Source organism: Pochonia chlamydosporia, chromosome 3, assembly GCF_001653235.2.
Source record: "Pochonia chlamydosporia 170 chromosome 3, whole genome shotgun sequence".
NCBI classification, from domain to species: domain Eukaryota; kingdom Fungi; phylum Ascomycota; class Sordariomycetes; order Hypocreales; family Clavicipitaceae; genus Pochonia; species Pochonia chlamydosporia.
Genome location: NC_035792.1, coordinates 263,559 through 277,158, shown reverse-complemented (window position 1 = coordinate 277,158; position 13,600 = coordinate 263,559). Strand labels below are relative to the sequence as shown.

The 13,600-nt window shown below is 45.0% G+C and overlaps 3 protein-coding genes across 3 annotated transcripts; 2 read left to right on the top strand and 1 right to left on the bottom strand.

Moving 5' to 3' along the window:
• Positions 1–8: 8 nt before the first annotated feature.
• VFPPC_03991 (ahpC/TSA antioxidant enzyme domain-containing protein) lies at positions 9–832 on the top strand (the record flags this gene model as incomplete). Its single annotated transcript, XM_018283416.1, has 2 exons — positions 9–191; positions 257–832. The coding sequence occupies 2 exons, from the start codon at positions 9–11 to the stop codon at positions 830–832; spliced, it is 759 nt and encodes a 252-aa protein (XP_018144472.1).
• A 602-nt stretch (positions 833–1,434) lies between these two features.
• VFPPC_03990 (hypothetical protein) lies at positions 1,435–3,116 on the top strand (the record flags this gene model as incomplete). The annotated part of the gene is made up of 3 exons (XM_022428370.1): positions 1,435–2,254; positions 2,306–2,549; positions 2,597–3,116. The coding sequence occupies 3 exons, from the start codon at positions 1,435–1,437 to the stop codon at positions 3,114–3,116; spliced, it is 1,584 nt and encodes a 527-aa protein (XP_022284434.1).
• A 537-nt stretch (positions 3,117–3,653) lies between these two features.
• VFPPC_03989 (alpha-L-fucosidase) lies at positions 3,654–4,484 on the bottom strand (the record flags this gene model as incomplete). Its single annotated transcript, XM_018283414.1, has 1 exon — positions 3,654–4,484. The coding sequence occupies one exon, from the start codon at positions 4,482–4,484 to the stop codon at positions 3,654–3,656; it is 831 nt and encodes a 276-aa protein (XP_018144470.1).
• Between the last annotated feature and the right edge of the window lie 9,116 nt (positions 4,485–13,600).

The window sequence follows — 13,600 nt, the reverse complement described above, 5'->3', positions numbered from 1 at the left end:
CCTACACGATGAATCAAGATGCACCAACCCCAACGAGCAGCGTTCTGCCGGATGCTCAAATGTTGGACACAGCAGCAGAATTGCCAGTTCTAGACCGAGACGGCAAAAGCCATCGTTTCGGCGACATTTACCAAGGTTCCACCGCCGGTCAAAAGGTCATGTTCTTCTTAATCCGACACTTTTTTTGTCCTGTAGGCGCAGCCATCAAACAAACCTTACCCTTATGTCGAACGCGGAATGCTAACTGAAAATGCAGGGCTGCCAAGCATACATTGCACAAGTTGCAAAGTCCATCAAACCAGAAGAGCTCGCAGCCCTTCCCACAAGTACTTCCATGATCTTGATAGGCTGCGGCGCCCCGGCGTTGATCGACTTTTACGCTCAAGTCACAGGCTGGCCGTATCCCATATACACAGATCCCACAAACAAACTACAGGAAGCTCTAGGGTGCAAACGAAATATTGCGCAGATTTCCACCCCCGGAACATACATCCAGAAGAGCGTTCCATCAATGTTCCTGCAGTCTGTGGGACAGCTAGTTTCGCAAGTCTTCAAGACATACCAGTTCCACTACCCAGGGGACGGTAGAGTAAACGGTGGCGAATTCTTCTTTCAGCCTACCCCAAACGACAATTCAGACAACGCGGAAAGCGGCAAACACCCGCAGAAGCAGATAACGTGGTGCAACATAATGAAAGGCGGAGGTGATCATGCAGAACTCCCTGAGCTTCGGGAAATTCTTGGCCTGTCACCCCCAGAGCGACCCGATGGAGTAAGCTCCGAAGCATGGGCAAAGGTGCTGACCGAGCGGAAGGGAACAAGGCGAATTTGACAGCTCAGCTGCAAGTGGCTAGCTGTGAATGTATAAGTGAATCATTCTCAGCTGATGACCTTCATCACCACGCCCAGCACCTGTGTCGATGGTCTCTGTATGGTGGACAAGTTTCGTCAGGTGCTCGTAATGCCAGGAAAAGGCGGTTAAGCAATCTCAGTTCTCAAGTAAATTTGACCACTCGCAAAGCCCTTTTCTGTTTCTGTTGGTGACGAACACGGCCACCTCCTTATGCAGCCTCACTTTGGGAGCATTTGCACCAACCAATGCATCTAAGTCGTTGACGCCTGATACGCCACTTGCCTGAAGAGCACCGTCCACCCCAAGTACGCCCAGGTTGACGTTGTGAATTGGGGTGTATGGGGTGTTGCAGCTGATGAGGGGATGTGAATCCTACCCTCATCCATGGACAACACTTTGTGCGAGCACTCTCACTCCGTCTTTATATACTGTGCCTACCCGCCGCTGCTCTTTCACCATTTACGGAACTTCAACCATACTTGCAGGGTCGTGCTGAGAGTTTACTTTTGCATTATTGCGGTTCCATTTCTCTGACCGCTGCAATGCGATGACAGCCGTTTCATTGACACACTACAAGAAAAATGGCAGTCATAGATGAATACAACCCACAGCTGGCTCAGATGCCTATCGAGTCCGGGGCAACCCGGCATTGCAAGAATCAGTTACACCTTTTCCAACCTGACAATGAAATCTTACGTTTGGCTTCCGAGCCATTCGCATGTGAGCACTCTGACCTATATTGTGACGTTCTCGGTGATCTAATTGACCCACGAGCAGTATTCAGTGAAAAGGCAAAACACCTAATCCTCCACGATTGGCTCGAGCAGCCAGAGGCGAGGTTACGAGAAGAGGCGTCTTCACTTCTATCATTACTTCACGAGTTAATGCTGGGGCTCAAACGTCTTCGCCGCTCGCATTCTTCACGATTCACTCCGGAATCTTTGCTATCCCAATACTTCGAGATTCTAGATTCCATTGCAGGAGACATATCTGACAAACCGGAATGTTGCAGCCCAAACACTTCCCTAACACCGATAGGTCCAACCAGCCTAGACATATTATCACTGGGAAACTCCATCGTACGATCAACGGGTTCGTTTCAAAATCTCGCTGAAGGCATCGACTTTCTTCATTGGTTGAAGCTCGCATCTCTCTTGATATCATGGTTCATCAAACGATGCCGGAAGTATCACTACCTGCTACTAAGCTGTACCTACATTTTGATACATTTCCTAGAGTTTCCAAAGGGTATCCCCCATCTCTGTACCACCATGCCTTGGACGATTTGGCCATCATTGATAGTCCTCTGGGGGGTATGTTGGATGTTCTACTGGCCTGAAGAGAACAACATCGATATATACTTCAATTTTGAAGAGGAGTTTCCTCCTACGTCTATGCAAGGTTCGTACTTCCATGTACCTTTAGAGAACAGAAGAATACTAACCAGAAAAGATGACATGTCCAACGAACTACTTGACATGTCAACACCCAATATCAACGACTGGTTGCTTCCAACAGACAACACACCACTGATAAACAACGGCCAGGAAACCCATTCAACTTTGCACCCCTCAACTCTTCATTACAACAGCATCCCACATGAAGCCGAAATTACGTCCAATTTCCAACCAGCACCAACAACGTACACTCACCAAAATGCCCCAGGCAACACAGAAACACCAACCCCAGCACCACCGTTCGTACATCTTCCCATCATTCACAACCCAACACTAACAGGAGCAGATCCCCAACCAAGCCCCCATCCCTCGAATGTCCCCACTGCAACAAGACATACTCCAGGACTGACGCCCTCAGACGACACCAGAGAGAGCAACACTCCAACAACAAAGGCAGCGGTGACGACGAAACCAAAAAGTTTCCATGTCCTCACAGAGAGTGCCGCAAGTCGTTCAAGAGATATGAACGCCTACAAAGACATCTGAAAACATGCAAGGCTCAAAAACGAATCGATGGCCTCAATGCCAGTGTCCCTCCCAAAATTGATGGACGTACAATTACGATGCGCTCGGAGACTGTTGACAATGAATCCGAAGTTTCCACAGCTGAGGATCAAGTGCTCTCACAGACGACACCGTCTTCTGAGAAGTTGCACGACGAGAGTACTCTCCTGATGGAACTACAGAAACGACACAGATTAGAAAGGGCCAAGCTTGACAAAATGGAGAAAAATGTCAGAGAATCCAAGGATCTCATTGCCAGTATTGAGTTTGTAATGAACAGTCTACAAGGGGGAGGCAAATAGATTTCTGGAAAATGGGCTGGTGACAGAGCTACAGTCTATGGTCAAGGGTATTTAAACATATCCAAGTATACAAAAGGTATTTAAACGTATCCAAGGATATAAAAGGCAAATGGATCCGCAACTGCAGAGAGTGCCACCTCAGGTGCCTGGGGATGACGCCCACCAAGAGATATTGGACGGGTACCTGATTTTGGGTACTTTGGCAGCACGATCTAAACTGCCATATTCACCAATAATAAAATACATGCAAGGCTATTCAACCTCATCCTGCCTCGTCAAACTATTTCCTTGTAGACAAGCAGCTAAGGGCCCCATCGAAATTTTCATTGACGAGTGCACTCGCTGCAGCAACCACTATTGCCCTGGCCTGCCTGTCCTGTCTTAACGCTATTGCATTTTCGAGACACCAAAGCAACAGCGTCCCCAATGCCCTTGCATCTCCGTCGTACTCTGGAGCCTCAGAGCCAGCGTCAATAAGCATCAACTTGGTCGGGCCGCTGCCCTGGCCTGCCGGCTGAAGCACCGTGTTCCAATACGTTATGTCACCGTGTTCCAATACGTTATGTCACCGTGTTGCACACCAGATTTGGCAAGCTCTCGAACACCGCGAACCAGGTCGAGAAGTTGTGTTAGGGTGAGTGGCAGGTCGGCGTTGCTGTTTCGAACCAAACTTTCTAAATCCTTGCCAGCATACGGCATTAGGATGCCTGCAACAGTGCCAGGCTTCCAGGGCTTTCTGTCGCCGATAACAACGGCAAGAATGGGGACAAGGCAGAAGCGCCTAACCATCTCACCACTAATTTGAACCATCTCACCACTGATTTGAGTCGCTGGTATTTGACCTACATGTATGGCGCGGATAAGAGTCTCGCGCGTCTGAATCTCGTCCTTAATAACCTCTATATCAACATCAAACTCAATGCGCTTAAAGACACAGTCTTGGTCGTCATTCCAGGTACACCGGTCTGCCGAGCGACTAATATAGGTCAAATTCTTAAGATTGTCAATGTCCGTGGTTGGCAATCTATCAGTGCGTTTGTGCCCGTAATAAAGTGACTTTCGGATTGGTCTGTTGACTTTATCACAGGGTTGGTAGTCAAAAGTGACTAGGCTGCCCTCCACGATGTCTGCGTTTATCCGGATTGTATTCCAGGGCGGCTCCTTTCGATTTGCAGCGTAATACTGTCGAAGGTGCCCAGCGATTGTTGATGATAGCAATTGATCATCGTCGATCTCTGCTTCGACCTTTAGACAGTACCAGCGACGATTGGCTAGATCGTATCCCTCTGCAGAGCATCGTATCCCAGGGGTTATAAGGTTGCTGTATATTTCAACGACTGGGTCGTGCCAGAGTCGGTTCGGTTCCATGCTCGCCAGGTGTTGGCGACAATGGAGGTGCAGAAAACCGCCTTTCCTGTAGTAAAGTTCACATAGAGTATGACGCTGTGTACAACATGAAAAGATGACAGAAAGCTGTGGTCGGAAGAACTCTGCATTGGGAGGAGTAAATAGTCTGCGTCCAAGGTGGTCAGACGGGGCAGATGGCTGCATGTGGTCCAGAGGAGAAGGGCACGGGTAGAGGGTCCCGGTTTGGCGCTCGCCTGGCACAATAAGCTACACGTATTTTTACTCAGACTGCCTGCTTCGGAACGGTATCAAATTGGTCGACAACAATGGACACAATCGAGACATGGATACATTCTAGTCCAGTTTTAGTGCTGGTCCACTGTTCGCACGCAATTAGTCGATTAACCGCTTGGTTGACGCTTGCGTCTGATTGCCTGATAAAGGAAGGCGGGTTAGGATCAGGCCTAGAAGGTTTGAAGCAAAACCATACCTTTTGCACTTCGTTGTTGTTATTTCTGTCGAAGAATTGGCCCGTGACGCTCGTAAAGAGTTGTTTAAACTGCCGCTAGTATATCCACGATGTGCTCCAGGACGTGATCTTCCATCTCTCGCACAGATGACTGAGGAAATCCTAAGCTACAGGCTGACTAAGCTGTTTTATCGTTTGTTTCCAGTCCCCGAGTTCGGCAGCATGACAATAACTAGGCACTTGTCAGCATGATACATGCCCTGCATCAAGGACAAACGTACTCTTTCCATTTTTTAAGTATGCCTGCGATGTTGATCTTTGTTCCGTCGGCATGGTTAGGTAGAAGGAACTGTAAGTCCTTTAGTGTCTCCCTTAGAGCAGCTTATTCTTTTGCACTGTGAGGCTTAGGGTTGTTGATTTGTTGTTTCTTATTCTCGCGTTATGTAAACTGTTAAATGAAATCGTTATGATTTGTGGTGTACGCCTTCTTGCGGGGCGCTTAAGGTGCCATGATGATTTACCTAGCTAGGCTCAAGAGATGATGAGAGGTCGAGAAAGTGGCCAGGTAAGGTCAAGCGGACGGCGGCCATTTTAAAAACGGACACATCCGCTTAAGCGCTACTTAGGCGCTGCTTAGGGACTTGGTACGGTCGTTAACTATTGGTGGTGTCGGAAAACGGACTCACGTAAACCAGATTTAGGAACTTGGATCGAACTGGGTGCCACGGTGGCTTGAAACAGTGACGTGTCTGGTGCAGGGCTGGCATGATGGGGCCGATGGGACTTGACTGGTTGGCAAATCTCAGTGCTGCCTTATCGTGCCTGTTCCTGGCTCAATGTCAAGTTCTCACACAAAAGCGGTCACAGATAGCATAATTAATAATAATTAAAGGTTACTATAGAAGTCCTTAATTCCTTATAAATGAGAGTAGCGGTGAGGACTGCCTTTTCTATGCTCGGCTCCCTTCGCCTGAGCTAGGGAGCGCTGCATTAATTATCCGAGCTCAGCCTTGCTGCCCCCCTGCTCGGTCGCGCATGCGTGCAACACAAGTCATATACTCGTGCCACGCCCCACCTCTTCTAGGTGGTGCTGCCCACTACACCAAGCAGCCCACTAGACCAAGCAGATTTTTCCCTCAGACGCATTAACCCGCGAAAATAGCTATAATAAGCATCTAAGAGATAAAACCTAAAGTTAAATTACGCGTAAGTAAGGCTCTTTAATATATTAACAAAATCTAGATGCAAAAATTACAGCTGTGGCCTATTAATTTAAGGTATTACAAGCCTGGCTGTAATAGCAGCTATTAGGAATTTAACCAAAAAAGGGACTTTTCTCTATAAAGATAAAGCTTAGCAAGAAAGAAGAGACTGCTATATGCAATTATATTAACTGCCTTAATAGAATTAACTTTACTGTTTAACTAGAGTTTATTATAGATGCTATAAATTACATTCTAAAAGAGAGAGCCTTAGCAAGCTTAATAGGCCCCCTAGAAGTAGTTAGAAACTATTAGACTACTTGGTTTATCTAACATTATAAATATTAAAAGGTTTTACAGAAGAAGCTTAACTCTAATTAGCAGGCCTTAGAAAATATTAATAGGGTTACTGCTTATTTTAATTAATTAAAAAGTGTTAAGAAAGAATATAGTATCCTAGATAATAATATATAGAATATAAATAAGACTAGCTTCTAAATAGGAATTAGAAAAGACTACCTTATTGTCATAAAGAGGAAAAGAGCCTATTTTGTTGGCCCAAAATGAACACACCCAAGAGCTTAGAGCGCCCTGCAAAATACCGCACTTACACGCAACTTGTTAGCAATTTAGTCTAGATTATTACTTCCCTTTAGTTTAAGTAGTTAGAATCCTTCTAATTGCCTAGATTAAATGGTATTTAATCCTTAATTGCTTTAGTCTTTTTGGAAGACCTTAGCAATATTGTTTGGTGGTGTACCTCCGTGAGGTATAGCACGTAGCAAAGGAAGGCGCTTTTAGGCTGGGTGGTTAAAAGTCTCCCTCTTGCTCGGATTAAATAGTATTTAATCCTTAATTGCTTTAGTCTTTCCAAAAGACCTTAGCAATATTATTTGGTAGTGTACCTCTGTAAGGTGTAACCTGTGGCAAAGGAAGGCATTCTTAGTTAATAAAGGATTTAGTAAATAAGCATTAAATGCATTAAGTAAATAGCTCTAGTTAAGAAAATCGCGGTTAAGTCTGTTAATTATTAGTTGTCTAGCTAGAGGGGGCAGAACCTCCCTTTTATCTATGTGGTAGCTATAAGATCAAATGAAAACACTAAGTCCCTTCTTCCTATCCCTTGTTAAGCCCCCAGGTGTGAGCAATTCCGCCCACATACTATCTCTTCTTAATGCCTAAAAATTAAGAGGCTACCTCTGTGTTAGAATCTATCTTAGCTGGTAGTAAGGTTATTCCTCCCTTTATTATCCTCTTAGGTTAATAGCACATAGAATAATAGTATTAGATAAAGAAGCTTAAAGACAATATAAAAATTATACTATCCCTCTCTAGTTATACAAATAATAAAATAGCTATTATATAGCTATATTACTTTATTTAGCATATAAAGCTAACTAGTTAATATTGCCTTTTAATTATTAATAGTTATAGCTTGCATTATATAATTAAATTTATTAAAATCTATAAGCAGAATAGTATAATTCCCTTTAGAATGCCTTCCTATCTTATATACATCCTTTAGCTATTAGATGTGGTAGTTTTTTAACCGCTTAAGCACTATTATATAAAGGCTCTTATGTAAAGGTCTGGGCTTAAGCCCAGTCTAGTCTTCAGTGTGCGCGCAACCAAGAGAGCCTGTATAGTGCTAGATTGAACAGTCACGAGGGACTAGTTCAATTCGTACTCTTTTGCCGTAATGGCCAAAGGGCCCGGAGCAACCGGTATGTCTGCAGCTAGCACCTGCGATGGCCCAATCGGGCTAGACCATAACATCTTAATATCATAGTCTATAACAGCATTACTAATATTACAAAGATTAAATTCCTAGCTTACATTTAATTAATCTAAAAGTAGGCTTTTAAAAAGTCTACTATTTTATCTGCCTTTTGGAAATCTGGGATTTTGCCGTTTAATTCACAGCCTATTATTAAAAAGCTCGCAGAGAGAGCTCTAATTTAAACGCTCTCTCTAAGCTACTTAGTGGTTAATTTATCGGACTTTAAGACGCTAAAAACACTAAGGCAGATTAATAAGGTTGCAGATAAGATAGTAATTACACTGCAATAGGATAAATCCCTTGATCCTATCTTTAGTTGTAATATTAGCTAATTTATCTGTAGGTTCCTAGTAGCTACTATAGAGCTTATCCAGACTAAGAGGGACCTTTCACAAACTAAAGCAGCTTAATTAGTATTATAATAACGTAGAGCTTTAAAGAAAAGAGCACTTAAAACTAGCGGCATTCTTTCTGTAGCTAACGCTCGCAAGATGGTATAGCAAAGAGACCTTAATAAGGTTAAGCAAGCTAAATTAGTTATTACTATAGCGGAGAAAAGGCGCTATAACTTTACAAAAAAGGTATTTTTAGAAGCCGCAAAAAAGGCACATTAATAGCGTTGTAAATCTCTATTAGGATTACTAGTTATTACAGATAAAAAAGGCTCTTAGAGGGTGCAATAGGGATAATTAATCTATTCTATTAAAATCTGCTTGGTCTAGTGGGCTGCTTGGTGCAGTGGGCAGCACCACCTAGAAGAGGTGGGGCGTGGCACGAGTACTGTACCTGCGCTGTTTGTTGGGCCCTCACTGTTGAAGCCACCAAAAGCGGCGGCATTTCCCGCCTGATTTGGTGGAGAGAACAGCGCCTACCAGATTCTGTCTGTATTTAAATATATCCAAGAACACAGAACGTATCCAAGTGTGCAGAACGTATCTAAGTATACACCAACCCGGCTAAATATGCTTCAATATGTATGTGAATACCACCTGGCTTTGCTTACGATTGGTATACCTCATTTGGGGGTGGTGAGATATCACCATATGTTCAGGGAGGTGCCAAGGCCAGATGGTTGTCATAGAATTTATGCCTTTTCAGCTGTGGTCCAGATGAACAAGTCAAGCATCACGAAGGCAAGCCAGCCTGATATTATTATGTGGAATGGTCTAAGATACCGGGGACTACGAGGATGAAGCCTGACTGTCACACAAAACTGTGACGCCATACAACGTGTGGTGCGATTGGGCCTTTCATCCTGCGACACTGATGTGTTCTGCAGGGTTGCAGAGGTTATGAGGACGTAAAGGCTTTGTTTGACATCCTTGAAGACAAAGATGAAGAGCCCAAAACCTGTGCAAGTCAAAAGCCGGTGATGCCTCATCCAAACCCAGAGAATTCAGCTAGCCACACTTCCGTAACTCGATCATTCTCAGCTAGCCACAGCTCTGCGATATAGCTGTCCTCGCCTTTCCGGCCATTCTTGGTTAAACAGGCGAGACAAGTCGAGATTGCCGCTGCGTTTGAGCTATCAGAAGAGGGATTGTGTTGAAGAGCTTGCAGGTTACAGTTGTTGTCTCTACCGAACCAATGTCTCGGGCATGAAGAGCACAGAGTAAGAAGGATGCGACTGATCAAGTCATAGGGATGGTGCCCCAAGTGATTACGCAGAAATCGTGTCTCTCCCAGGAGGTTGGACAGTATTGAGAAGGGAGAGGTGACCGCCCACATTCCGCCCTGGTTGAACAAGTTGTGCTGTACAATCTGGTAGGCAGTTGCGACATAGACTCCTTCAATTCGAAATGTATGGATGTCGAACTCACTAGCACCAACACAGCTCTGAATATATAAGGACGAGCCAGGTCGCCGAATTTGTTCGAAGATTCAGCAACACATCATCAACACTGCGAACCAAATCTTCAGCACTCATTCATATAATCCAATTTACCAACATGAAGGTTGCAACTATTCTCCCGCTGCTCGCCGGCCTTGTTGCCGCGAGCCCAGCTCCAGTTGGAGATGCGGAATTGGAGCCCAGACAGATTGGTCCTGTATAGTCTCCATCTCAATTAGCGACATGATGAAGGATGTAAGCTAACCTAATGGTAACCACTAGCTTGTTTGTCTTGCATTTACGAGGGTGTCTGCGACTTTTTGCCCTACCATCGGCGGGGATTATCCGTGGTGCAATGATTATTTCAAGCTGGGGGTAGGATCTATAATTGATGCTCTGGCGATGAGGAGATGGAACTGACGTGACGAATTTAGCAATGCCTCTGTGATGCGAACCAGAAGCCAAGACCTGAGAAGATCAAGTGCATTAGAGAGGTATTCTTCTTCACTATTCATGACTAAATGTGCCTACTAGCAAGCTGACTCATGTATCGCTAGTTCGAGGGGAAAATTTAACTCCGGCTTCCTTCCCGCGTTCAAGCATAGCTGGTCATTGGGCAAGGTTAGTTCTCATAAAGTCCTCCAAGCGTATGGAAGTGATAGAGAACTGGCAGCTGATATCTGGGCACAGTAGCTTTGCTTGGTGCGGAACCCGGCTGCATCCATGTTGCTGGGCACTATTTGCTGGAAAAAGTCAGTACGGTCGTTGTATGGAGTTCTCCCTTGGAGTTTAAGCTCGGCCGACCGGAAGTGGGATTCAAGCCTTAGCGTAGACTTGTCACTACTTCTAAAGTAAACAAATCAAATATATTCAAACCAAACTGGCTAAAAAGAAGTGAAGATTATCGGTGAAACCCATGCCACAAGTTGCCCTTGCCAGAGTGCCCCATAACTCCAATCTACAAATAGCCTGAATGAGGGGAACCCAAAGTGAAGGGAAAAACGGATGATCAACTTGTTCTTCGTACTAGTCGCCTTGCTCAGTTAAAGGTGAGCTCCTCGAATAACATTTCAGTAACTAAAGCACAAACTGCTGCAATTGCTTCTCTGTATCTAAGAACGGATCAATATTTACAGAGGAAAGTTAAATGAATTGAATCGTATTCTCAGTGTGCATTAGTAGTGACTCAATTTTTGATTAGTACACTGGCAATAGTTACTAAATAGATGAACAAATACCGTCTCATACACAGAGATAATCACCTCCAACTGTCCCTAGCAGGTACATGATAATAGAGAAAGGATGCCACGGAATTGGAGCCACCGATGAGAAACCCAACTATAATGCCGCCAACATGATGTCGATTATCAAACCATCGTGTCGCAGAAATGAATATAGCCATAACGACTGGCATCGACGCACCGGCAACAAGGCAGCAAGGCAGCAATTAAGAAAACCGGACCGTCTTATCAGATGAACCTGCTCATGGCGAGTTTCAGGTTTCGGGATAATTGTAAGTGCAAATCTCTGAGCAAGATAGAGCGACATATAGCCAAAGCTGCTGGCGGACACGGCAGCGTGACCACTAGGTATGCCACCGAAACCGTCATGGAGCGGATCTGTAAATGGCTGTGTACATATCTCCCACGAGTGCAGCATAGGTTTTGTGTCATTGTTACCAGATTTCCGAATAGCGTATGTTGTCGCATCGGTGACGCCGGGAACACATCGTGCTATTAGATCTGGACGTGGCAGGCCGAGGATTGATTTGGCCATCATAACGATAACAAAGCTCCAACCGATAGACAAGGCCAATCCTAACAAGCTCATGTGAAACGTCCATAGTCTGCTTTTCTGTGACAAACGGCGTGGTGGTTGCCAACAAGGAGAAACTATGGTGCAGAAAAAGATGATGCCAATTGGCAAAATGACGCAGAGAAGCAGAAGGCTGATCTCAGATAATTGTCCCGAAGAATGTAAGGAGACCTGCATTCCCGATTGTGGTCTGTTAGCACTTGAATTTGCTTGAATAGGAACGTCAATCACAAGCCTCCATGTGGTTTTGCCAGGAATAGAATGCGCAGTAGCAGTGGAAAAGCAGGGACTTGTATACGCACTGAATATTAGGGTCATTCAGTTGAGTTGGCCTCTTGACATAAGGCTCCTTAAAGAATAATGATAGAGCTACTAAACAGAAATGAAGGAGGATGCTCCAGTCTACGACTTACTGGATGCATGTCATGACCAAGGGCCACCTTGGCATTGTTGTGGGCGAAAACATCATCGATCCGGGCCGTGGCGATGGTTAGTATGATTTTGATCATGTTTGAGCACTTCGATGACATGTAAATGAAGTCTTTTGAATAACACGTTGGCTAAATGACCCTGTGATGATTTGCAAGCTACTGCAACATGTCCAATGACGCATAGTTGGCGAGGCCTTCAGGTGCAATGACCCTGGTAGACGAGCACCCATGCTTGTTCGACTCTCCAAACAGACATTCCTGGATATCAAAGAGAAGATGAAGGACAGTACAGTTGAAGTAAGAATTACTGTGGTGATGAAATGAAAATACTGATGCAACCGTTTGGCCTCGGATGGGCGCCTTGGCTCTGGCTCTTGGCCCTGGAAGACATATCTCTCACTAACGAATGAACCTTCAAGTGACAAGAACCCAGATATGTTGCCAATTGATTAAGACAAAAGTCCCCATTTGACGTGGTACATTGAGTGTCCATTAGATATTGACTACGTTTTATTTCCTAACTTGAAGCTCTGCCAACAAAGCCCGAGGCAGAGAACACGAAGCCATACCCCATCCTTCCCAGTTTCTCGGCCATATATTGTCATTGTCGCCAAGGAGTATGGAGACTCAATACTCAAATGTTGGTGGCGCGATGTCCAGACTCAACTAGGGTGTAATAACACAAATTTCCATCACAGAGGTCTCGCCATGACTTCAGATTCCACGCAGTTAACGGCGGTTCCGACCATGAGGCGATCATAGATTGACCCCCCGATCTTTGAGTTGTCCTTTGAGAGGTTAGAAACAACATCTTACCAACGGAAAGATCAACTTACAAGGAGAATATCCTCGCAACAGGCCACAGATCTGTTCGAAAGGAAACAGCGACCAACATTTGCATCGGGGACCATTTCGCAATTGATACCGATTCTACCCCCGGGGAGGGATGAGTCAACCACGGCATCGCAACACATTTCATTACAGTCCGTGTTGGTATTCGGGACCTTCTATACAAGATATACATCAGCCAGGTGCAGATAATTTTGCTGCATAACACGACGCCATGCTCACCCTGTTCTCCGGCGCGGCCAAGGACCCAAAGGCGGCCAACGCAATGACGTATACGGTAACGATGCGAGAGAGCATTTCGACTTATTAATAAATTTGGTGACTTATCAATAAATTGGATGAATTATCAATAAACTGGGTGACTTATCAACAAACTGGGTCTGTATGGAAAGAGATTGAGAAAATCTTCCCCATTCCATGGGGGGTGTTGGCCATTTATACTTGGCCTCCAGTCCATCGCCTTTGCTGCTCTGCAGAGTTGACTTTTACCTACGGAATACTGAGTTTATACTTGTCACACTAAAATCGGCGAACCTAGCGGCCACTTCCTGTGTGCATTAGACCTCTTCGAATACTAGTGTCACAGTACCCCACGGCAAAGAAATAGAGGCGCCCCAGGTCTGCACACCCGACCTTAAGCATCAAGCTTGCTAAGATGTCCCGAAAGAGTAGATTGAACTTACACTGCATTAACAAAAAGAATCTTCAATACCTAACTAGCGATACCCTTTGCCCACGCTGCCACCGTCGAAGCTTTTCG